Below are 25,228 nucleotides of genomic sequence, written 5' to 3' on the forward strand. Positions count from 1 at the left end.
GTTATGTCAATCCAAATATCATATTTTCATTAATTTCATTAAGAAAATTCATCAACTGGCGTATTATTGACAGTTTCTTGTATCTTAACTTTAAAATAACAAAAATAATTATTGTAAACAATTTAAATAATAAAAGTAAAAACTTTATTATTTCAAGCACATAATTTGTAACTATATATATTAAAATTGAGTGTAATGTGACTTTTAATTAAGCGAACTTTCTTTAATCAAGTTTTACATTTGTTATATACTGTATACATTATTACACTTTGCATATAAATAAATATATTTTATATATATACAAATACTATATATTATACATATTTATTTATTTTTTATAGGAAAAATATATACAAAAATTTTTTATAATTTGTCATAAAACTGAACCAATGCATCTTATCGATTATCCGCAATATATCGCAACATACTCCTTCCTGGTATTCTTTATATCAATGGCAATAGAGAACGCTTCGGTGTCACTAGTGTACACTAGTGCAGAAAGTTCAGCAATAAAGAACAAACCTTATACGTCACGACTATGGCTGTGTTCCGAAATTCACTACTAGTACTGAAAATCTATAGTTTGCGTCACGTATATTGTAGATTTTCAGTACTGGCAGTGAATTTCGGAACACAGCCTATGTCAGTGTAAAGGTACCTTTTCATGCTGACGCTCGACGCTCAATTTCGGCGTTAGAAGACATCACGTGACTAAAAATAACGAATCATTGCAGCGATTTTTGATCACATGATGTCTTTTGACGCTGAAATTGAGCGTCGAGCGTCAGCATGAAAAGGTACCTTAAGAGTTTACATTTCGTTCTCTATCAGCCGAAGATAAAAAGCATAATAATTTTGCAGTGATGAATAAATGATTATAATTGAAATAAAATATATAAGAGGTTAAATATTTTTTGAAGAACTTTTATAATAATTTTAATAATTCGTGCAAAATGTTTAGCAATAGAATTGTTCTTAATTGTATAACGAGATACCATATGTGGCGAATGATAAAAAACTTATGTAAAATAAATGTAAGTTTTTAAACATTATACAGAATGTTTTCTATGTACTGTATTCCCATTGCAACTTAAAGAAATGTTCTATATTATATACTTATAAAAAATTATACATATACATTTTGTTTCAGATTCAAACTCCAATCTCTGTTTATGTACACAATTTAGTTGATAAGCCAGCATCAAAAGAAATAGTTTTGCCAGTTAATAGATATGTTTTAAGAACACACACATGTGGTGAACTAACACTTAAAAATCTTGGAGAGAAAGTAAAATTAAGTGGCTGGATAGAATTTCAGAGAATGGGAAAATTTATAATCTTAAGAGATTCCTATGGATCAACACAATTACTCATATCAGAAGATGTATGTATATTTAGAGTAAATATTTTTGACAATTAATCCCTATAAAACATTGAAAAGTTTTTAATCTTTTCAGAGAAAGGATTTGATAGAATTAACACAAAATTTATCTCATGAAAGTGTGTTAAGCATAGTAGGGAAAGTTATATCAAGGCCTGATGGTCAACAGAATAAAGTAATGAAGACTGGTGATATAGAAGTATATGTAGAATCTTTGGAGATTTTAAATATAGCATCACGGAATCTTCCAATATTTATTAGAGAATTTAACAAGGCAAAGGAGAGTCAGCAAATGAAGTACAGATACCTTTCATTGAGATATCCTGAATTGCAAAGAAACTTAAGAATGCGTTCTTCCCTTATAATGAAGATGAGAGAATTTCTAATCAATGAGTGCAGTTTTGTGGATATTGAGACACCGACACTTTTTAAAAGTACACCAGGAGTATGTTTTCTTGTTTTTAACAACAGTTCTTAATGTATTGTAAATTTTAAAGTGTAAATATGTAAAATTGATTTATTATATTTCAGGGTGCACAGGAATTTATAGTGCCCACGAGACAACCAGATAACTTTTATTCACTAGTACAGAGTCCTCAACAATTTAAGCAGCTTCTTATGATAGGCGGCTTTGATAGATACTTTCAAGTTGCTCGGTGTTACAGAGATGAAACTGCCAGACATGATAGACAGCCAGAATTTACACAGGTAATTACATTGGATGTAATAACATTGGTTTGTTACATGTAAACCATGTTTTATTATCAGCCCTGTTGTAGTTAGATATTGAAATGTCATTTGTTGATCGGGACGGAGTAATGAATTTAATTGAAAATTTGTTGATGTACTCGTGGCCGGAAGAATTCGGTTCTATAAATGTGCCTTTTAAACTAATGGATTACGAAGATGCAATGGAATTGTATGGAACAGATCAACCAGACTTGAGAATACCTTATCGAGTAAGAATATCTATATCGATTCTTAATATCTACACGAGAATTATAATATCTATTAATATCTATGTCTTCTTTTATTTCCTTGACAAGTATAACATTCCAAACTTTTCAGATACAAAATCTTACACACATCGTTGATCCGCCAATTTTAACTGAGACCACAAAACTCGAGGATGATAAACAAAAGGTGTATGCTTTAGTTTTTCCAAATAAATCAGTAAGTGTTAAATCTGTTTTAACTGAACTTTTGCATACTTGTATTCTATTATTAATATAATTTTGTGTATTGCAGAAACACTTAACAAAATCAATCAGAGATAACTTTTCCAAGATCCGTAATGACTATTTTGATACTACAAAGCTAATTCAATTCAAAATTGAGAGCAATTCATGGAGAGCACAATTGAATAAAGTATTTCCACAAAATGTAGTAGAAAATATATCACAGTATTGCAAATTGCAGGAAGGAGATGCGGTATTATTAACAATTGGACGTCGATTTGACGCGGTAAATATAAAGTTTTTGGATTCTTAGTAATAATAAATTATTTTTTTCGTCCATTAACTATTACATATTTTAGTTGCAACTCTTAGGAAAGTTACGTGTCGAATTTACAAATATATTAGAAGCTAAAGGTGAACAAATACGTTCGTCTAAAAATGAATTTTTATGGATCACGGACTTTCCATTATTCACGCATAAGGAAAAATTGGAATCGACGCATCATCCGTTTACACAACCTCATCCAGATGACATGGAATATCTTACGACTGATCCTCTAAAGGTAAGATTAAGAATTTAAGTAAAATAAAATTAATTTCATATAATTTTCTCAAATATCTTTTTTTTACAGGTGAGAGGCTTGCATTATGATTTAGTTATGAATGGGTCAGAAATTGCGGGAGGTTCCATTCGAATCCATGATGCCAATCTACAAAGACAAATATTGAAGATGTTGGACATAGATGAAACAAAATTATCACACATGCTCGAGGCTTTAACGTACGGAGCTCCACCTCACGGTGGGATAGCCATAGGTATCATATTTTCGCCCAATCAGTTTTTATATATCTGCGAATTGAAATAAAATATAAATTATTATATTTCTCAAGGATTAGATCGTCTCGTTTGCTTGCTTTGCAATGCGAAAAACATAAGAAGCGTTATAGCTTTTCCGAAGACGATGGAAGGACGAGACCTAATGTCCGGAGCACCAGACGTCATCTCAGATGAGCTGAAGACATTGTATCACATACAAACAGTGAAGAAATGAAGTATTATTAAGTTTTTTTTCATGATACACAGTAAAATGTAATCAAGCCGATTGCATTTATATATACATGAGGATCTCATTCTTCGTTTAACGTCCGAGATTGTGCGTGTATAAAAGAAATGTAAAACTACGATTAATTGACACTTTGTATCGTCATTATTTATATTTTTATCAGTGTAATTATTACACAAACTGAAGAGATATCGGAAGCACACAGCTGTGATCTGTAAGCCAGAGTAAATAAAATAAAATGTAAAATGGATGTACAAAAAAAGTTTTATTCTTTCAATAAACTCTCGTGCATTCAATCAAAATAGTTCTACAGAAAAATAAAAAATACAATTTACCTGCGCGCTAAGCTATCGAGGTGATTTTATTTTCAAGAAGGATCTAAAAAAGGTAAAACACTCTTTTCTGTACACTTTTTAAGAATCCTCCTTTTATCAATTGAAATTTTCAACCTAACAAATCTCCTAACAAATATGTTGATATGTCGTGACTATCAACTGTTGGCGGACGAAAATTTACATCGCTGTTTTTCACATATATATATGTGTGTATATATACTTACGTATAAGTACATATGTGTGTGTGAGTGTGTGTATGTGTGTGTGTAGAAACAGCCCAGAGTGTATTTGGAACGGTGATATATTGATTAACAAAATGTCGTTAATGAAATATCTATACAGTTTACGATGCGTCAAATTTATTGGTTAAAATTGTTAAAAGAACCCATGAATCAAGATAAACGAATCTATTCGATCAAATCTTTTGCAATTCTTAATGTAAAAAATTATGAAACTGTAAATCTGTAATCAACTGTACATACGTGCGTTACAATTATGGTTTGTTAATTGAAATAATAGGCTGGATCGAGTTGACAAATAACTCTCGTAAATTCTGCAAATCCTTGTACAATCGAAATTCCGTTTCAGTGCCGCAACAAAAGAAGTGCTATGTTCTTTAATCTTTTTTTTGCGTATGCTTTAGACAGAGATACACATACACCGTTTCATTAATTATACTGTGCGGATTATTTTGGAATCGCTCCAATTACAGCGCAACACGTCTTGTGTCGTCGTATGTTCTTAGTATTCTAAAATGCATGCAGCTTGTACCAATCGGTACCGATCGCGCGACGAAACTCCTCAAGAGTCAAGATCAATAACGAGCGTGGGCCTTCGATGTTTCGTCTACTTCGGCTATTGAAAAGAATTCGTACGAAGACTTAACGTAGGAACTTAAAAGAATCACAAAATCCGTCATTTCCTTTTTTTCTCTCCCTCTCTTTCTCTCTATTACAAGGTACTATACTTTTTGAATGCGGCAAAAGATGAGTTGCATTAACGAATTGTCACTCTTTCTGGTGGCTTTGCTAGATTTAATCTTGCTCGCTTGCATGATACATACAGGGTGTCCCGCATCACACGGTAACAGCACGTTCCTGAAATCATTTTGAAAATTTGTAATGTCAACATGTCGAGGCTACAATAGCTTTTAAATAAGAAACGTTTAGAGTTGACCAAGCACGGTATACAATAATGAGGATGTCTTCAGATATCGATTCTTTTTTTTTTTTTTTTTTTTTTTCTTTATCGTACCTGAGTGCGCGCGAATTCGGAGCAACTGGATTGATCAACTTTAAGTGCTTCTCATTTAAGAACTATTGTAGTCTCAACATTTTGGCACTTCAAAATGATCTGAAAAGTGTGCCATCGCGGTTAGCGCGGGACACCCTGTATACTTTTTTTAAATGAAACTCGCTCTCTAAATCCCTATGTTAAATGGCCGTATGAATCGACGATTGTAATCGGAGGGGCGTAATCACGTTGGAATTTTACTAAACTTACAACTCTGGCGCATAATACTCGCCAGATTTCGAAGCAAGCTATCGTTTATGGAACACGATATACTATTTTACACAACGACAACGTATGTATCACGCGAGTCACATCCTGCATCCATTCAACTCGATCACCTTGTGATTCATCGCGAACTTACTCGGCGAACATAACTGTGTAAGAACTATTGAAAGCTTTTCGGCTTTCAGTGTATATACATGAGGTGCTTCACGTCTCTTTAGTTGACACGACCTTCTTTTGCAACTTGTACGAAACGAGAGAACGCTTACGCCCCTGGCCGACTCTTCCTTTTTTTTTTCTCCCGTGCAGCAAAAGAACGCGTTCGGGCGAGACGCGATCATTAGTGAATTCGATCGCCATCGAAGCAACTTTCGTCTACTTTCGTTTCTCTTTTCTTGCAAGTTCTAATTACCGTGACTTGTCAGGATATATACAGGATATATAATTTGCCATACGTGTCCGTTTCTCTTATCCCGAAGAAGGGAAACACAGTGTTTTGTGTTTCTGCTAGATTAACGATTACACTTCGTCGTAGGTTGTCGATTGATCACTACCTGGTCAATTCGCTGATCGAGTAAAACTTGAAATCCACGGTTTAATTTCTACACTTAGTGTAGTAGCAATAGTAATAGTCGTCGTGGCAATATTACAGTCGATCGCTCGATTTTAAGGGCTTTCAAAAGTTTGAAATCGAACGGAATTGAAGGCGCGGGCCCGTTGGCTGGACACTCGCTCGGTTGGCTGGCAGTATGACGTGCGTCAAATTGTGTTTAATCTAAATACGTGGATCGTTCGAGATGATTGATCTTCAACCCTTTCGCCGCGCAGCGGCCGCACACAAGACATACAAGTGGATAAAAGATATAACGATGCGATATATTTTTTATTCTGACGCCGTAATATTCGTTTAAGTAATTCGTCGAAGGACCAATTCGTGTCACGTGAATAGCCGATAATTAGAAATTATAATTTCAATGCGAACGCTTTGCACACTCGTACATTAGTTATTAACTCGCGAGTGTTCGCGTTACAAAAAACATGCCTTGCTTTAAATTACATAATAAATATTTGTACTTTTTAGATACACATCTCTTTTTTTTTTTTTTTTGATATACATTAAATACATAATATATTCTATATATATATAGAAAATTATAAATAGAGGCAGGTAAAGTTACTCATAAGACGAATCTTTTTATAAACATCACGTGAGAAATCAATCCTGAATTTATTAAACACTCGTAGCGTGAACACTCAGGGCTTAAAACTCGGTTGGTCGAAACTATGCAGCTAAAGGGTCGAAGTCCTTTGTACGCTCCTCTTTCTAATAGTTTCCTCTTCACAAAAGTGTCATGCGAGAGTTCAACTCGCGCGAATTCGCAAATATACGCCCTATCAAAGTAATTGTTTTTACGCACACTGTGTCGCCGTTATAAAAAATACTATTTTACAGCGCAGGAGGCAGGCTCTCGTCCATACAAATCGTTCATACAGATAGACATCGTAAGGGACACGCACGAATATACGTATACAAACATATATAATCATCCGCGTAGAATGCTACCGTAATCGCTCGCTCGCTCGCTCGCTCGCTCGCTCGTTCGCAGATACACACATACATACATTATCAAATAAAATATCATAAATCGTACGCTCTTGCACAAAATACGTTCAACGGAGACGTCTAGAAACTCTACAGAAAATAATGGATACTACCATATGTACATACACGAAAGAATTGAGACAGGAGCGGGCGATCGAATAGATCGAGCAATGGATCGCGACATCACCAACGAAGGGGAAATGCGGAAAGTTAGAAATTTCCGTTAAAAAAAATGGAGGCACCGAATATCCAACTGTCTATCCAACAAAATAGCTCAACGTAACAGATTTGTTTCGAACAATTTGTAACACTTTTGCTTGGCCGTGTAGCGGTTTCTTTTTCTTTCTTAATGTGACTGAACAAACAAAACTCGCCTATTCGTCCGCTCTGCATTCTCATTCGCTTTGCGGAAGCAGGATACCACGTCGCGTACAAACGTCAAGTAGTACTGGATTAAGATCGTGAGATATAATTAAATAAAAATTTAAAAGAAAAACCGCGCTTCCTACCAAATATCGAATATGTTTCCTATCCGGCCCGCCGGTTCCACGCATGTAGATTAAAAACGATACCGATTCTACGACAGACGTATGGTGAACGCGAGAGTTTGTTTGCCGACAATTACATTATGTCCACGGCGGATACGCATCGCGAGTGACGCAACGCTTTATCGCGCGGAGGTCCGTAAAAAACGTCCGACCTTTTTTTTTCCTTTATCGCCGATCGAGGAGTCGCGCCAATGAGATATAAACAGATTTATATTACGCGTTATAAATAAGCTCGATCGCTCTTATTTTTTTTTTTTTTCTTGCACCGACGCATATCTGGTACACCTTCGATAGCGACGACACGACGAGGATAATCAAGATCACCGTCCACCGATCAACATCTACAGGTAGAAACATACTAAAATGCATCTGATTTGTTTTTCATAGCGATTATTCTATTCTTCTCGTCGCTTTTGATTATCGTACGCCAGGACAGATGTACAAATATGCTTTCTCGGCTCGTCTTCGCTGCGTGCCTGTGTGTGCATTTCCGACAGTCTACGTACAATGGTTTAAGCATGGCCGCATACAGGAAGAAGAGAGAGTGTGGACGCCGAATATCCTTCGAAAACATTCCGCATTTACATGAGCTCTAAAAGATGATGACATTTTATGCGCTACATTTAAGACTAGATACATACGTCTGAAACATTTAGCGTTGATATACGTAGGTGGTTCTAAATAACGTATCAGATAGTATTACACTTTGTTGCAGGACGTATGATTCCAAGTCTTTAGACTCTGCAACAAAGTGTAATACTATCCGATACGTTATTTAAAACTACCTACATATATCAACGCTAAATGTTTCCATCCTGATCTCTCATTACGCAATGGTTTTCTAGTTAACTTGAAGAATTCATTCAATATACGACCATGTAAATTAATTATAATGAAACAAGTCTTCGCCGCTAATTGGTTACTTCTCGAAGTATCGATTGAACGAAACTATTCGGAGTTTGCTCGCATACGTATCTTCTACGTACGTAGATTTCTTAATTAAATTTATCCTGACTTCTGAGACGATACGCAAAGCTGATTTAAAGAAAATCGTGAAATGTTAGACGTATAATGATGATGCAACGTACGATTGTATCAAATTATAAGCCGAAAACGGATTATCGATTATATAAACTAATTTCGTCAAAATACAATGTATTTAATCGTACAAGACAAAAAAGATTAAATGTGCATCTTGTTTTTCTTGAAAAGTTTTCTGATTCTTCAGCATAGAATTTTCAAGATAAAACTTTTTAAAGTCAATGTTACTTTTAACAGAGCATCGCTCTCATCGCAGATGTAATCTTCACACAATTAGCATGGCAAAAATTCATTCTAAAATGATTTTGCATTCAAATCATCTTGCCCGAATGTGTTCGAGAAGATCTTGGAATGAATTTTTGCCATGCTAATTGTGTGAAGACTACATCTGCGATGAGAGCAATGCTCTATTAAAAGTAACATTGACTTTAAAAAGTTTTATCTTGAAAATTGTGCTAAGACTACATTGTGCCACGCATTGTTAAATTACACACAGGTACACAGGAAGAAGCTACGTATATGAGACATATTGGAATACGTTTAGTGAAAACGTTGTAAGACGTGAAATCAGCAATCTTCCCGTATTGCGTTAGTCTTGGAGAGAAGTAGTGTTATGCCGAAACGATGACACACAGTTGAAAAAGGTGCTCTTCTTGAAGCGCGAACGAGCAATGATCCAGTTGTTCGAAATTTCTTCGCAAATCCCTCTGATACGTTCCGGAATCGGTGTGCCAGTACGACAGCTGTTCCATTTTTGTACACAATGTAAATGCAATGTAAATATATTTGCTCGACCAAGTTGTACACCTCCTCTGCTTCCTCCGATCAGCTGTTACTCACAGCCGTCTTTCTCGCACCCTTCGTGCGAATTATGGACAACGCTCTCACCGCGCATAAAATTAGTCTTATGCGCTTTCGTCGATGGTGGGCAGCCAGAAGGCCATGTTGGTGCACGCCGACGCCAGCATCATGTACTTGGGATTGAACTGGATACACTGCACTGGTGCTGGATGGTCACCGTTCAGCACGCAAACTTTGTAACCGGTCTCCGCGTTCCATACGTGCACCCTACCATCTGTGGATCCACTGAACACGAATTGGGAATCTGGACTAAAACTGGCCTCTATGGCGATCCCTTTATTGTTCAGGTATCCGGCGAAAGTCTGTAAGGGTGTACCATGAAAGGCGTCAATTAAACGAATCGTACTACCGTTAGTAGAGATGAGGATGGTCTTGCCATCCCTACTGAACTTCAATCCCGTCCAATCGCACTCCTTCTCCTGGGAAAGCTTAAAGGTGACAAACGGCCCCTTGTCGAAGCTACGCAGATCGTACAGCTTGATGCTCTCGGAATTGACCCCGGCTGCAAAGATCAAACCTTCCGGATCGTAAGCCGCCACTGGTCGTCCTGAGACATTCATGACTCCGTGACAGTTTGGCGAGCGCAAGTCCCATAGTCTTAAGGATTTGTCTAAGGAACCAGAGAGGAAGGTGTCCTCGATAGGACTAATACATAACGATACTACCTTTTTCGTGTGACCGGGGAAATATCGTATATACTTGTTGTCGTGTAGACTGAGGTAACGGATCGTGTCGTCGACCTTGGTGCTGCTGTGTATCGCCGTGTTCTTCGCATGAGTGAAATGAATCAGGTCGACACCGTACTTCTTGGAATTCACCGTTCGCACCTGCGTGCCCTTCTCGCAGTCGTATATGACGATCTGGTCGTCCTCCGAGCAGGAGATCAGGGTGTCCCCGTTGGGCGAGAAGTCGATGCTGTTTATTCGATCAGAGTTCTCGCGGAATACCTTGGCCACCTTGAAGCTCCTCACCACGTGGTCGACGAGCTTCATGGTGATGGACGGCGCGTCCTCCCTCTCGTGCCGTCCCCTTAACCTCCTCGACTCCGCAATTTCTATGTTGGTGCTGTCACCGGAGGGGATACGAAGGCCGGCCGCGACGGCCAGGCGCAAATGCGAGAGCGGGCGCGGGCGCGGGCGCGAGACGCGACCACCAAGAAGCTGTGTCTTGCGGGAGAAAAAAAACCCGCGTTTGCGGAATCCGAGAGATCGCAACAATTGCGAGCCAAGTGCGTGGTCGTCCTTCAGGACGTGAATTCCTCCTCACGTTGATTGTCGCCAGCGGAGAACTGCTTATCGCCGCGCGTAATCGTCGCTTTATCGAGGGCCTCGCAAAAGGTATCCTCGCGACGACTCCTTCCTGTCTCGAAAACGGACGCCGTCAGTGAAACTACCGTACACCGCGCACCATACGTACAACAAATTCTGCCAACTGTTCAGCACTGTTTAGATCGGACGGCAAATTGCGGCGAGCATTTCCTTCGTGTCCTTTGTACCCAGCGTCGGATGTTTGCGTGAACTTTGGATGTAAAACGCCCACTACGTCCATGAGACGAAAATATACAACTATTCGGCCATATTCGCAAGTTTTCTCGCCGAGTAACATGCTACGGTTACAATTCACGGTTCGATTTGTCTGGATTTCGTCGACCTGCGAAACAATAGCACAAAAAGGTTAGTCACATATTCTTCGAGAGGGCGTTGCTTGCACATGGTAATTTTTTTTTGTATACGCCTAACTTTGTCTTTCAATCAGCAGTGCGTCGTTCATATCTGTATTTATTTCAGTTTATATGTGTCGCAATTGTTTTTCTTTAGGATTCTCGCGTGAAAAGATATCGCATATCCGGCGTCCTATTTATTTGATTTATTCACGGCATCTGTGACGTATGCAGTTGGTGAAGGTAAAATACGCATGAGTTTTGTAATGAGTTTTTCTGCAACAGATTGAGAGATGAGCGGTGTCAGAAAGAAAATCAATCATTTAGCGGTGTTCAAGCAGCGTACGAAAAATGACGATAACGCTGAATTGTCGAAAAGCGTGATTATATCTGCGAGAAAGTCGGGGAAATTGAATCTCTCGTCAAGAGGATTGTCCACGGGTATTTGCAAAATAACAGTCCGCACACATTTTAGTGGCATCTCCGACATCGATAGACTATTCATTGTTATGTATTTATTCATGTGTCGCACATTTGTTTCAGGCATGTTTTATATTTTTTTTGTTTAGACCATAAGAGGGCTTGTGCACTCGCAACTGGAGCCGCATGCTTGTGATGATTATATGTCTTGTATATTCACATGTTTATTATACATAATTTCATCAACTTGTGGACAATATGCAGATCTTCTATTTTCTGGAATGTTCTTTAATTATTGCTTACTGTTGCAATGCTGTTCAATAGCTGATGGATTGCGAACGAAAATGCAAACAGATATAAGATATGCATAATGTTTTTCTGTCGTCATTGTATCATAAGATTACTTAGGACATATTAAAATATAAAAAATTTGTATTAGTGCATTAGCATTAGTTTTAAATGACTCATTAATTGGTATAATAAATTGGCATTTATTTCATGTGTTGAACATTTATTTAACAATAATTTAGTTGATATTGTAAGTCCCGTGAATGTGGAAAGATTAAATAAATCTGGTTTTAATTTATGTGCAATTTGTATTTCTTTATTTTTTTTCCAAATTATATGTAATTGTAAGTTACAAGTGTGTCAAAATTCGAAATTATTTGGTGATTAATCTTTATTACCTTGTTTGATGTTATGTCACTAATTTAATCCGTCATACAAATTACATGTCATAAGAATAGTTCATATCTATAAGTGAAACATATTTGGTGTCATGTAAATCCATTTTAAGTTGCTTTGCACATTTTGCTAAAAGTCGTGTAATAGAACTGATCATGCTGCCAGATATATCTGATATAACTTAGAAATAAATTTCTTTGCAATATCAGGTAAGTCAATTTAAATACTTTTATCCAATTTAATATATACATATCAGCATGCAGGAAGGTATAATATATGAAAAATCCCGAGGATGTAGAAAATAACATACATTACAGTACCTGACAGAATATGGAGTATAAACGAATTAACCAAAGAAGAATTACATGATTTACATTTTGAACTTGATTACGAGCACAAAGAAGAGCGATGGTGGGAACAAGAGCCGTTAAAAGTCTTGGATCTAAGCTCCAATAATCTAACTGCAATCAGTGATAAAGTTCAATTTCTAACGGAATTAAGTACTTTAGATGTAGGTGTAAACTGATGTAAACAATGTGACTTGAAATGTGCATATAGTGTTTTTGACACTTTTATTTCTCACAAATTCTAGTTGCACAACAATTTGTTGGAAGAACTACCATCTGAGATTGGCTCTTTGAATAAACTAAGAATATTGAACTTATCGGACAACAAACTCAAAAGTTTAACTCTTCAGCTTTACATGTTGGAGGAATTAGGCGAATTACATCTAAAAAATAATGATTTAAGTATACTTGAACCTGAGATTGGAAATCTAATTATGTTGATTCATATGGTAAAATATTAATTTATGAATAATATATAGGGTGTCTCATTTTAAATGACGACCTCAAATATCTCTTGAACGATGCATTTTAAAGAAAAATGTTTCATATAAAAGTTGGAAAACCGCGGACCCAAAATCTAATAAGATCATTTATTGACCCTCTTTGAACCCTCCAACTTTTATATGAAACATTTTTCTTTAAAATGCATCGTTCAAGAGATATTTGAGGTCGTCATTTAAAATGGGACAGCTTGTATGTGCCAGTGATTATGAAAGTGGACAAAGTCAAAAATTTTTTAAAATTGATTTTATTACTTATTTTGTGTTATATCGATCTGTAAAGTCGAAATATCTCAAAGTAAAAAATCATCAAAATTTAGTCCATTTTTATAATTTCTAGCACATATGGATTGCATTACATTTTAACCAAATAATTTGTATTTATCTGTTTTTCTAGGATTTATCATATAATAATTTAAGTGAACTGCCTATTGGAATAGGATATTTGGTGCGATTAGTCACATTGGATTTAAGTCACAACATGATAAAAGAATTGCCACCAGATATGACAAGTATGAGATGTAAGTTTCGTATACACTAAAATGATTAATAGGTAGTCCACATTTTTCGTTTCGCTGTTATTTAGTAATAACTATTATATTCTATTATGAATAGCATTAAAAACATTAGATGTCAGCTTTAACCAGTTGGAGATACTGCCACCATTCGGTGAATTGCGAAAAATAGAAAAAATTATGCTCCAGTCTAACAATTTGAAGAATTTTCCAGACGTATCAGGTTGTTCAGCTCTAAGAGTATTGCATTTGGATAACAATAACATTCTTGTATGTGTTAACATACATTTATACTTGAGAAAATCAATATTAAAATTTAATTTTCCACGCACATAATGCTGATTTTATTAAAATTATTCTTTTTCTTGTAGGAGATTGAGCCAGAATGCTTAGAAGGAGCAACACTTTTAAAAAAACTCACATTGGCATATAACAAAATTGAAATGATACCCGAAGAGATAATGAAACTAATCAATTTGGAAGTTTTTGATTTGTCGCATAACAATATATCTCTGTATGACACAGCTTCTCTTTATACGATTATTTCACTTGACCACAAAATTTATAAAGTGTATTGATTGTAATCAATTACTTTTACAGAATACCTTTTTGCATCGGAATATTGCCGAATTTAAAACAGTTCGTAATAAAGGGAAATAATATAAAAAACGTGAGGGGCGATATAATACGATGTGGCACGCCACGCATTCTGACGCACATACGACAGATTACGGATAGTACAAATGTAAATACTAGGGAATTGCTACAATCGAGTGCCAGCATTAGCACCTATCCTGACAAGTATGTAAATATTAATTTATCAATTGATACAATCAGTTATATAGAATACATCTGTTGCATTAAAAAACAAAAAAGAATATTTTGCAAAGTACAGGAGTCGATTAATTTTATATTTATTTATTTAAAACCAAGTCTAATGTATATAATTTGTAAAAATACAGATATATGATGAAAAGTACAAAACTGCTGAGTTTAGCTGGGCAAAATCTTTTAGAATTACCAGACGAAGTTTTAGAGAATGCAGTGGAAGCATCCGTCGAAACTATTGATTTGAGTAGAAACAAATTATCAGAGTTGCCTGAAAAAATGTCAGCTATCGTTACAGTGACGGATGTAAAATTAATTTCAAATCATCTAACACTATTGCCAGAGTGGATTGGCGAAAAGTATAAACATTTGCAGGCTTTAGATATAAGTAAAAATTATTTGCAATCTCTACCATCAAGCATCAGTTGTCTGCAATATTTGCGATATATTGATCTTTCATTCAACAGGTACGAGAAAATACAATATTGATTTACAAAGTTTTCATGCTTTCTTAAAAAATTTGCATTAAAAAATTAATTTATCAATGTATGTAAACTGTTTCATCATATATCTCTCATTATGAAATTTTCTATAGATTTGTTGAACTACCTGAAGCCATTTACAACGTTGTATCTTTGGAAAGCTTAATTGCCAATGATAATCTAATTGAGAAGATAGATGTATCTTCTTTAGAAAAATTAAGAAAGTTAGCAATTTTAGATCTGACAAATAATAACATTGCTCACGTTCCACCTGAACTTGGTAATTTAAAGAATCTAAGGTAATACAAATATCTGATATATTGAATACATATGTCATACATCAGTTACATAACATTTTTATAGTAAAAATATTATACTATATATTTTTTTCAGAAATCTATCATTATTAGGAAACTGTTTCAAATATCCTAGACAAGCAATTCTAATGAAAGATACAGAGGAAGTACTAAGCTACCTGCGTAATTTAATACCTCGATGATAAATTGAAAAGGAAAATAAAATATGAAAAAAAGTTGATTTATATTTATTCCACAAAATGTCGATTTTCAATTATATACAAGTACTTGTGTGTTTGTAAAAAAATTGCACGTGTATATACATTTAAAGTTTATTTAACAGATTATAAAAGTATAATCTCACCTTTTCTGTTCTTTTTATAAAATTTCCTCAAATCAGTGCAATCACAAGCAAAATCAGCTGCAAAAAACCATGTGATTTTGGCGCGTTCTTAAACTCATAAAAAAAAGAAATAAAAAAGAACCAAGTGTTACAACCTTTTTACGACTAAGTACAAAAATAACTAGATGTACTGCTGGAAAATAATGACATTTTTGAGATTGGCAATGCCGAGTGCAATGCCCTCTGTTGTCCAGCGTGGAAATTATTGCCGGAGTTCGCGCATGTGTACGCGCAAGAGCTCAGCACTGGTCAGCGCGTAAAACAGCCTGGTGTCCATACTTGTCTACCTCTACATCGTGAGCACGCTTGAAAAATTTTAGCACGCGTTTCGGATTCTGCATGATTTGTTTGCAGCGTGAGATTATCACGCCGTTCCTCGTACGAGAACCAGCGGGCGCGTTTTTATCAAGCTGATCAAATTGCTGAGCTAATCTGTCGAAACGTGAGGCAAAAGAATCGGAAAAAAAGCTGAACGTGTCCGGTTTAGTTGTACACCGTAACAGGTCAAGATGCAGGAATCTCAGCCGAAAAAGGGCAAAAAGGGTAAGTCGAATGCCTGACGTGACTGTCGTGGAATGCCGAATTTGTCTGGCGAAAAACATCGTCGAATTGACGTGTGTCGAATTAACATATGTACGCTGCTTCGACGTTGCAAATGTCGTCTGCTAACCTCTTGACTTAACCTAATCGCGATCAACATGTTCGTATTACGTAGAAGTTAGACGTCGTCGACGAGCCAGTAATCTTTTCGGCATCGCACGTAACGATTAAGATATTTGATATGCTCGTATCTCTGCCATACCATACATGCCCGATTTTTGACAGCAGAAAAATTGTAACAAATTTCGCAATAGTGGTTGTACGTTGACTCATTCTAATATATATTGTCCGATATTAGATAACATTGTGGTCTTAAATAACACATGAAAATATTAAAGAATTTTTACAAGTTTATTGAAATTTCTTCAATGTGAGTTAATTTATCGATTACATATATTGAAAGTGAAAGTTGTCCATTTTTTATAAAGTGAAAGTTTGTAACATGTGAATATTGTATTAGCCTAGTTTTGTAAAATATATTTGATTACTGTAATAGCTATGTTTTGTCATAATAGTAAACTTCTCAATCAATCCATTATTTATTCTGATATCTTGAAATTTTTTAATTTTTTTGTGTCAGAATCTTTAGACAGTATCGTTAAAAATGAGAAGTTCTACTAAATGTTTATTGTTTATGTATTATGTATGTGTGTATTATTTTGTGTATTATATTATTTGACAAATTTATTAATAGATTATAAGTATTATTTGATTGGTTACTAATATAATTGATTTTTATGGGACACTTTGTATCTTTAAATATTTATTAATTTTATTTCTTCAATCAGCAATATTTTAATGTTATTTTGAATAATTATTTATTTTATTTTCTTTTATTTTGTTATATGCAAGTTTTATTAAATTAAAGGTTCTTTTTTCTGTCAACAGAAATAAGTTAAATAATTTTTTGAGGTTGTCATCTATTATCACATTTGATATCTTATTATCATCTTATTATCATTTTATTATCACATTTCGATACCTTAAATCCAAAACCTCTTAAGTGAAAAATTTAAATTTTATAGGAGACATTAAAAACAGTCCGATTAATTTGTCAAATTTAAAATGATTTTAAGTTGTTAATGAATAAGTTTTTGGAATTATTTAAAAAAAAATCATACATAAATAAGTAAAAATATTATTATAATAACAGAGAAAATAAAATTGATCAAATATTTGAGATATGAGATTATGAATTTTTGAAGGTATCGATTTGCATATGTTACATAATAAGTTTGACTATGTAATTTGTCTACTAACTCTCTATGTAAAAGTCATGTTTGTGTAATAGGTAGGAGAAAGCGCAATGATAGCGAGGACGAGGACATTGAACAAGTATTGGCAGAATTGGCATTGGAATATTCCGGAGAAAAATCAGTTAAAGAGAACAAAATTGAAAATAAATCTGAATCACAAAATAACGAAAATATTGATGACGAAGATAAAAAGAAAAAAGGAAAGAAGGATAAGAAGAAGGAAAAGGTTGAAAAGAATGACATTAAAGATGAAACTATAGACAATAATAAAGTAGTACCAGAATCAAATGATAATGATATGGATGTTGAAGTTGAAGTTGAAGTTGAAGTTAGTACTGTAAAAACAGCGGCACAAAAGAAAAAAGAGAAGAAGGAGAGAGAAAAACAGAAGAAATTAGCTCAGAAGAAAGCGGTAAGAAAACATTATAATTTATTCACTATATAATTTGTTTTTATTAATAATACTTTCTATTAAAATCAATTATTTATCTATTATCACAACAGGAAGCTGCTAAGGAAACTAATAAAAAAGGAGAGATTGACGAAGCAACCGAAACTGCAGTTCCTGATGAGAAAAAAAATGATAAAGTTACATCTGAAAAGAAACAGGGTAGTGTAGAAATTGACGGTGATGCTGTCGAAGCTGAGGATGGTTCGAAGAAGAAAAAGAAAAAAGGTGCTAAGGAAGAAACAAAGGAGAAAGGTAATCTTATTTACTAATTTATACATTGCTTGATTAATTTTTTCTCTAACATAAAAGGATTTTATAATAAAGGTAAAGGTCCTGGGAAGAAAACTCTTGCTGCTATGCAGGAGACTTTAAGGAAATTAAAGGAAGAGGAGGAGAGATTAAAACGTGAAGAAGAGGAAAGAATGAAACAAGAAGAAATACGAGAGCAGGCAAGATTGGAACAATTGCGACTTGAGCAAGAGCGCAAGGAAAAAAAGAAGCTAAAGGAGAAACAACGAAAAGAGAGATTGAAAGCGGAAGGAAAATTCCTAACTACGAAACAGAAACAGGATAGAGCCAGAGCGCAAGCGATGCTTGAAGCGCTCAAAGCTCAGGGTCTTGAGTTGCCGGATGTAGGAGAGAAAAAACCTAGACCAGGTGTGTCTTAAAATCTGCGATAAAAAGTGAACGAAATTTATTGTACACAATTATACACAAATCATTACATTAATTGTTTGAATTATTTTAGGGACACGAATTAAGCCGAACAAAATGAAGCAGCAAGTTAGTGTAGAGAAAAAAGAGGAAGAAAAGATTGAGGACAATGAAACACCTGCGGCTCAAGTACAAGTAGAAATTGTGGATAAACCAGAGGAGGAAAAGGAGAAGAAAGAGGAAGATGACGTCAAGGATTCGTGGGACGCCGACTCTACCGAAGATGAACAGGAAGAAGAGGGTATTGTTTTACAGGATATATATAGCTCATGGAATTGTACGATTCATTCTAGATTACATTGTATGATGATAAATTAAAATGGAATTTGAAACAATTTCAGATAAATCAGACGACGTTCCCAAAATATCTGAAAAAGCGAAAGAACCTGTTCAAGTATCGAGTATGACTGAATTGGAAAAGAAGGAGTCTTCCGAAAGTGAAACGGAAAGCGAGAGCGAGAGTGAACCTGAGTTCGAGGACGAGAGCGACGAAGGTAGCGAGGAGGTGGAGGATAAAATACCAGACGCTGCACGTAAGAAGGAACGTGCGAGAGAACGGATTCAGAATCGTCGCATAGAAGCTGAGAAGAAGAAGTCTTTGGACAACTTGAGAGCAGCTGTAGTTTGCGTCTTGGGTCACGTAGATACCGGCAAGACCAAGATTCTGGACAAACTCAGGAGAACGAATGTGCAAGACGGGGAAGCCGGTGGTATAACTCAACAAATCGGTGCTACGAATGTACCGATTGAAGCTATTCAGGAGTCAACGAAACATGTAAAAGGCGTAAGTTAAGATGAGAAACATTGGAAGCATTGAAGTATCGATCCCAATCAATCCCAAATGCATTACATCTTTGCTTTTTGTTTTTAGTTCGCTGACAAGAAATTTAAAATTCCCGGTCTCTTGATCATAGACACGCCTGGCCACGAGTCATTTAGTAATCTCAGGAGCAGAGGGTCTTCTCTTTGTGATATAGCAATTTTAGTTGTAGATATTATGCACGGATTGGAGCCGCAAACTATAGAAAGTATCAATTTATTAAAAGCAAAGAAATGTCCGTTTGTCGTTGCTCTCAACAAAATCGACAGGTAATTTTGTACTGAATAATCGACAAGTCCAAGATATTTTGCAACTGCACAGTTCACACAAAATTTACACGACGCATTTTGGTGTTATAAAGTTACGATAAGTTGATTGTCGTAGGTTATACGACTGGCAGACTATGAATCGTAAGGACGTTCAAGACATAGTGAAGAATCAAGCACCTAATACTCAGCGAGAATTTGAAAGGCGATCGAAGGATATTATTGTACAGTTTGCTGAACAGAGTCTGAACGCAGCAGTGTATTACGAGAATCCGGATCCTAGGAATTACGTGTCATTAGTTCCTACAAGCGCTATTACCGGTAACTATTACGGGATAACTTTGAGATAAGATACATCCGAGAGTACCTGAACCATTTTGACACCTTATCGCAATATATACAGGCGAAGGTATGGGCAACCTGTTGGCTTTAATAGTTGACGCCTGTCAGGGACCTTTGGCTAAAAGATTGATGTACAGTGAGGAGCTTCAGGCTACCGTGTTGGAAGTCAAAGCACTGCCTGGGCTCGGTACCACGATAGACTGTATTCTAGTCAATGGAATATTAAGAGAAGGCGATACAGTCATTATAGCTGGCACGGACGGGCCTATTGTAACGCAAATTCGCTCGCTTCTTATGCCGCAACCGTTAAAGGAATTAAGAGTTAAGGTAATCTTTCAAAGTTACACTTTTGCGACACGCCATTGCAGCTACATTATTGCTTACTTATTCCGTTTCCTTGAGATATAATACTTATTTTGTCATATATGCCCTTCGTTAAAAAAAAAGGAGAAGTTGAATGAGAGAAAATAAAATATGAGCGACACGAAATTGAAAATTTTAAATGTGATGTGAGTGTTAATACATAGATGAATGCATAATTATGTTAAAAATACTTATCTGTATCTCTCTATATTTTTCCTTTCAGAACGCATATATTGAGCATCGTGAAGTTAAGGCCGCTCAAGGAGTAAAAATTGCCGCAAAAGATTTGGAAAAAGCCATTGCCGGTGCGTAGCCGTTACTTTTGGAATAAAATTGCTTTCTCACAGTCTCGCAATGTACAAAATACATTCACCTGTTTTTATATTTTAAGAAGTGAACTGAAGTTAATATTTATGTACAGGATTGAATATGCAAGTTGCACAGAAACCAGATGAAGTGGAGGTCATCAAGGAAGAAATAGCGAAGGAATTGTCGAGCGCTCTTGGAAACATACGCCTGGCGGAACGAGGAGTTTACGTTCAGGCGTCAACTTTGGGAGCCCTCGAAGCGTTATTGGATTTTCTGAAAACCAGCAAAATACCGGTGAGTATCTATTTTGCACTTTAACGCGTTATCGCGGCGCTAGTATTGTAACAGAAACTAGCCAGATCTAATTACACACATCGTATCGTGTGACGTGACGTCAAACTTGGCAAAAAAAAAAAAAAAAAAAAAACAAGCTTCAAGAGACGTATAAATAAATAAAATAAATATGCATCACAAAGCGTGTGGATTAGGGATTAGGAACAGAGAGATGGACAGACAGATAGATCAGTAGCTAGATAGATAGACAGATGGAGAGAGAACAGCAGCAACGGCAGCAGCAACGAACCACTTCCTTCTTAACAGTTTAGCAGGATACGGCTCATTGGTCGCACACGGTGCTTGTACTTGTGATCCATCGTGCTATCAGCCACGCTGTCCAACCATGGGCACGCCTCACAATCTTCTACAGGGTGTCTTATACGCCATGCATCGAACAATTTGCACGCGTTCTTCAGCTTGATTCTGAAATTTTTTTTATTGCAAACATTCTAGCATCCGACTGATATATTTCTGACCAAGTAAAACGCACGGCCGGAGAGCTCTTATTCGTAATATCGCAGCGCGTTACTCATTCGTGTGTAACAATTATACACAAACGTGAATATTTTTTTTACTACAATTTTCGATAACGCGGCGATAATTTGATTTGCGTTTAAATGCTCGCAACGCTGCTTACAGAGGCTAGGCGTTAGATTAACGCGGGGCTACACAAGTAGGGGTATATATATATTATTTACGAGAAAGCCGTAGTCGTCCGATTCGCGGTAATCGCAAGCGCGCGTCTGTTTGTCCTTATCGGACGGACTTGTATATTTACATAAGAGCATCGCGAGGTATGGCAAAAATGTTGCACTATCTCGGGAACCGAGATATCATTCACAATAAGCTCCAGCTACGCTACGCTACACGATCGCGTAGTAGCAGAGAGACGATTTCGCCGGAGTCCGCGTGTTATATACGTTTCCCCGTTCCGGTGTCGAGGCCCGCGCATCGTCGCGCACAACGTTCGTTCGAGGGTGATCTTTTTCTTTTTTTTTTTTTTTTTTTTTCCTTTTCCTTTTTTATCTTATTTTTCGCGCGACACCCCGCGCGGAGAGCGGGCGCCCAGCGAAAACTTCCAGTCATCTTCGGCTCGGAGGTAACACACCGTCCGAAACGGCCTTAAGCCTGTCCTTGCTCGGGTTATGAATGGGCTCCCCCCCCACCGCGTCGCAGCGGTCACGTGGCCCCCATGACGTCAGCCTTATCGCACGCACACGCGAGACCACGCACGCACGATCGCCTACTTCCCCCCCGCTTTCCCCGTCGCCCTCCTTCCCTCGCCACTTCCTCACGTGAAACACAGAGACACGTTTCCACGGCGCGAAAGGAGGCGAGGGTGGGACGGGGGGGGGAGGAGAGTCCAAGTATCACGGTGAGGCCGGTCGCGAGGGAGGAGGGTGGAGAGGAGAGAGGAGGAGAGAAGAGGGTTGGCGGGCTAAACTCATGCGATACATGCGATGTGTCTCCTCTCTCTTTCTCTCTCTCTCTCTCTCTCTCTCTCTCTCTCTCTCTCTCTCTCTCTCTCTCTCTCGTCTCGCTTCTGCCAACGTGGAGGCGAACGCGAGCGCATCCGCGGACGTGTGTAGGCTGGAAAAAAAGAATACGTGATCAACGTACAGGAAACTGCCCACACTCGGCGCACAAGCACCGTGGGTGGACGGACGGATGGATCGACGGATGGACGGACGGACGGACGGACGGACGGACGGACGGGCGGACGGACAGACGGACGATTCAGAAATCGTAGCAGTTTCAGGACGGACGCAAGAAATGCGAGAAATAGCGAACGCAATCCGCGAGGTTGCAGCGGAGCTGAAAAATGTCTGATACTTCTAAAGTTGCAAGAAATATCCTGCTCTGTTTGTTCAAGAGCTTTATAATTATTTACAATTGTAAACCAGGCGTATCGAAATTGGTAGCATATTATTTATTTCACACTCTCCACGGCGATTAAGTCGTGGATCGCTTCTGCGTTCAAATTAATCGGGTCATTATTTGTGAAAAACTCTGTCCACGTTTGTTGGACTTTAAATAGCCTGAATTTCACGACAAGATTTGAATTATTTGATGATGTATCCGTCACGGAACACACCGCGCACGATATTTCGTATTGTAACCTCAATTGAACATACGAAACGGAAATGTTTCATAGGAAATCTACTGCGGCACCGCCGCGACAACAAGATATAAATTTGATGAGCACAAAGATTAATGTAAAAGAGAGAATGTAAAGTGTCTTTAGGTCAAGAATTCTCGGTGGCCATGAAGATGTTTTTCAAGGCGCCGTTCGAAACGTAAATGACGACGGGCTGTTATTACGGGCACGTATCGGCGCGCATTCGCGTAATTAAGCGACGCGATGCCGGCGATCGGTGCACAATAGCGCTGTTGAATTAATGATTCTCATCGGGTGCGTCTTCCTGTCCTCTCGTCCCGTTTAGGCGAACGGGATCAGCATATATAGCTTTAATCGGGACGCGCGCTACGCTCTTCTCGGAACTCGCAGCGCGCGTTGATTGACGATTACCTGCTTATAAGGTGCTGCGCCTGCGAGAAAACAGGTAGATCGCACGCAGCTTATAATAACAATCGAAAATCGAGCCGCCGCCGAACTTTCGCGCGCCCAGACGTGCCGTCGGCGTTTTCTTATTACCGAAATCGTTACACAGCGACCGGTTATGTAACAGGTGTTGCCGGCACATCTGCGGCGATGCGAGTGTCGCGTCGATATCAGTTTTCGCAACTGCGTAAAAACCGCGAGTATCGTCGCGCCGATTAATATGTAAATTATCGGCGCGTGCAGTCGCGCAACAAGATTTCAAGATTTGCAGAATGATCGTGGAAACGAATGTTATCAATGTTGTTTTCGAAATCGCGCGATACCGCGTGATATTCTTAATGCGTCGATTATTATAAATAATTACAATTACGCGCAGAATTAGTATTAATTGGCACTTTCGAAATTAATGGCGAAATTTTGGTAAATAAATCGCTCTCACTGAATATTTTTTCTCAGCAAGTTTTCTCTTTTGGCTGGACTTCAAAAATTGTATCCAAAGATATTTAATTATATTCTTACTGTAAATTATTACGTATGTTAATTATTGAAAAAGAATTTTTTCGACATCGACATTTGAATTACGTCGAGTTACGTCTTTCTGTGCCATCCTGTATGTTCTGATTGTAAGTTTATTCAGCGCGTTTTCTTAAAAGCGCATATTCAGCCGGAGCAGAACTGCGAGCGGAGCGGTGCGGAGCGAAGCCGCGCCGTCACGAGCGGACGGAGTCCGCGTTCTCGGCTCCGTTTCAACGCGAGCACAACAGGAAAAAATGGTTCGCTTCCTCGCATTGTTTCTGAACGCTCGGCACGACAGCAGTTTCTTACACGCCAGTTATGCATTAAGAAGCAGGTTCCCTCGAAACGAGACTAATGCATTTTCATAACCGCGCCACGATACCTATCGTTCTTGTCTAACAAATTACACAATACGTAATTAGGATTTCCGCTCCGCTGACGACGACACATTTTCGTGCGTTTTCCTTCGAATTATCCGGACAAATCCGTTTGTCTTGGATTACTGCCGTCGATCGATTGTCATGTTTTTCAAATTCTACACTCAAGAGCCCTTTAGTGACTTGGAGATATATATGTATATATTTTTTTTGTACAAAGAATTTGGCGAAATAAATACTTTGTTGCAAGCTCGAGACACAAACGAAACTCTTCTACAGAATTTAAACTCCAAATTTCAGCGTTTCCGGAAAGCATTTGTTGAATTGTCGCGAGTAACGGGATATAATGGGAGAAATTTCGACTTTTGTCAGAGCCTCGTCAGGGATTTCCGGTGCACAAAATCGTTTTCTGAGATTTCGCCGGCATTTGGCCGAATTCGGAAGCGCCTCAGCTACCTGCCGTCGTCGTCCGTCCCGCGTTACGGGCGGGCGGAAGCGCGGCGCTCGCTCCTCTTCCGCGCCGCGTCGGTGCAGCAGGAAAAGATGGCTCGTTTCCTCACATTGTTTCTAACCGCGGCATATGAGCGCGGCCTGCATATGCCGGGGACATGGGAGCGGATGCGGGACGCGGACGCGCGAGCGAGTAAGCGAGTC

The 25,228-nt window shown here is 37.6% G+C and overlaps 4 protein-coding genes across 5 annotated transcripts in view; 3 read left to right on the forward strand and 1 right to left on the reverse strand.

Annotated features, from left to right (window-relative positions):
• The first annotated feature begins 780 nt into the window (after positions 1-780).
• On the forward strand, positions 781-3,873 carry AspRS-m (aspartyl-tRNA synthetase, mitochondrial). Its single transcript, XM_012362465.2, has 10 exons — positions 781-1,034; positions 1,151-1,384; positions 1,458-1,826; positions 1,913-2,089; positions 2,161-2,340; positions 2,450-2,554; positions 2,630-2,845; positions 2,919-3,122; positions 3,192-3,375; positions 3,451-3,873. The coding sequence occupies exons 1-10, from the start codon at positions 954-956 to the stop codon at positions 3,609-3,611; spliced, it is 1,911 nt and encodes a 636-aa protein (XP_012217888.2). The 5' UTR covers positions 781-953; the 3' UTR covers positions 3,612-3,873.
• Positions 3,874-5,175: 1,302 nt separating this feature from the next.
• Positions 5,176-10,518, reverse strand: Wdr82 (WD repeat domain 82). Its single transcript, XM_012362469.2, has one exon. The coding sequence runs from the start codon at positions 10,516-10,518 to the stop codon at positions 9,571-9,573; it is 948 nt and encodes a 315-aa protein (XP_012217892.1). The 3' UTR covers positions 5,176-9,570.
• Positions 10,519-11,062: 544 nt separating this feature from the next.
• On the forward strand, positions 11,063-15,621 carry LOC105669479 (leucine-rich repeat-containing protein 40-like). 2 transcript variants are annotated; one of them, XM_012362468.2, is made up of 10 exons: positions 11,063-11,199; positions 12,608-12,801; positions 12,883-13,086; positions 13,535-13,658; positions 13,753-13,922; positions 14,024-14,166; positions 14,253-14,453; positions 14,615-14,947; positions 15,076-15,261; positions 15,356-15,621. In XM_012362468.2, exons 1-10 carry the CDS (start codon positions 11,073-11,075, stop codon positions 15,459-15,461), a joined length of 1,788 nt encoding a protein of 595 aa, XP_012217891.1. In that variant the 5' UTR covers positions 11,063-11,072; the 3' UTR covers positions 15,462-15,621. The 2 variants fall into 2 exon arrangements, with proteins under 2 accessions (XP_012217891.1, XP_067205453.1); XM_067349352.1 differs by lacking the exon at positions 11,063-11,199 and adding an exon at positions 11,252-11,627.
• Positions 15,622-15,867: 246 nt separating this feature from the next.
• eIF5B (eukaryotic translation initiation factor 5B) overlaps positions 15,868-25,228 on the forward strand; it is a 35,960-nt gene continuing 26,599 nt past the window's right edge. The window contains exons 1-11 of the mRNA XM_012362477.2: positions 15,868-16,204; positions 17,553-17,929; positions 18,022-18,220; positions 18,293-18,625; positions 18,717-18,923; positions 19,024-19,466; positions 19,554-19,771; positions 19,887-20,089; positions 20,172-20,437; positions 20,697-20,778; positions 20,895-21,076. Coding sequence (XP_012217900.1) covers positions 16,171-16,204; positions 17,553-17,929; positions 18,022-18,220; positions 18,293-18,625; positions 18,717-18,923; positions 19,024-19,466; positions 19,554-19,771; positions 19,887-20,089; positions 20,172-20,437; positions 20,697-20,778; positions 20,895-21,076 — 2,544 coding nt within the window. The 5' untranslated portion in view covers positions 15,868-16,170. The remainder of the gene's footprint in view (positions 16,205-17,552; positions 17,930-18,021; positions 18,221-18,292; positions 18,626-18,716; positions 18,924-19,023; positions 19,467-19,553; positions 19,772-19,886; positions 20,090-20,171; positions 20,438-20,696; positions 20,779-20,894; positions 21,077-25,228) is intronic.

The sequence above is a fragment of the Linepithema humile genome, chromosome 2 (genome assembly GCF_040581485.1).
Source record: "Linepithema humile isolate Giens D197 chromosome 2, Lhum_UNIL_v1.0, whole genome shotgun sequence".
Lineage (NCBI taxonomy): Eukaryota > Metazoa > Arthropoda > Insecta > Hymenoptera > Formicidae > Linepithema > Linepithema humile.

Excerpts from the sequence above, each read along its gene's own strand:
- LOC105669479 (XM_067349352.1), top strand. The coding sequence starts at position 11,480 with ATGAGCGGTGTCAGAAAGAAAATCAATCATTTAGCGGTGTTCAAGCAG. Across the intron at positions 14,167-14,252 it reads TCGCATAACAATATATCTCT|AATACCTTTTTGCATCGGAA; the intron begins GTATGACACAGC and ends TTACTTTTACAG. Across the intron at positions 14,948-15,075 it reads ATTGATCTTTCATTCAACAG|ATTTGTTGAACTACCTGAAG; the intron begins GTACGAGAAAAT and ends AATTTTCTATAG.
- AspRS-m (XM_012362465.2), top strand. The coding sequence starts at position 954 with ATGTTTAGCAATAGAATTGTTCTTAATTGTATAACGAGATACCATATG. Across the intron at positions 2,341-2,449 it reads ACTTGAGAATACCTTATCGA|ATACAAAATCTTACACACAT; the intron begins GTAAGAATATCT and ends CAAACTTTTCAG. Across the intron at positions 3,123-3,191 it reads TTACGACTGATCCTCTAAAG|GTGAGAGGCTTGCATTATGA; the intron begins GTAAGATTAAGA and ends TTTTTTTTACAG.
- Wdr82 (XM_012362469.2), bottom strand. The coding sequence starts at position 10,518 with ATGAAGCTCGTCGACCACGTGGTGAGGAGCTTCAAGGTGGCCAAGGTA.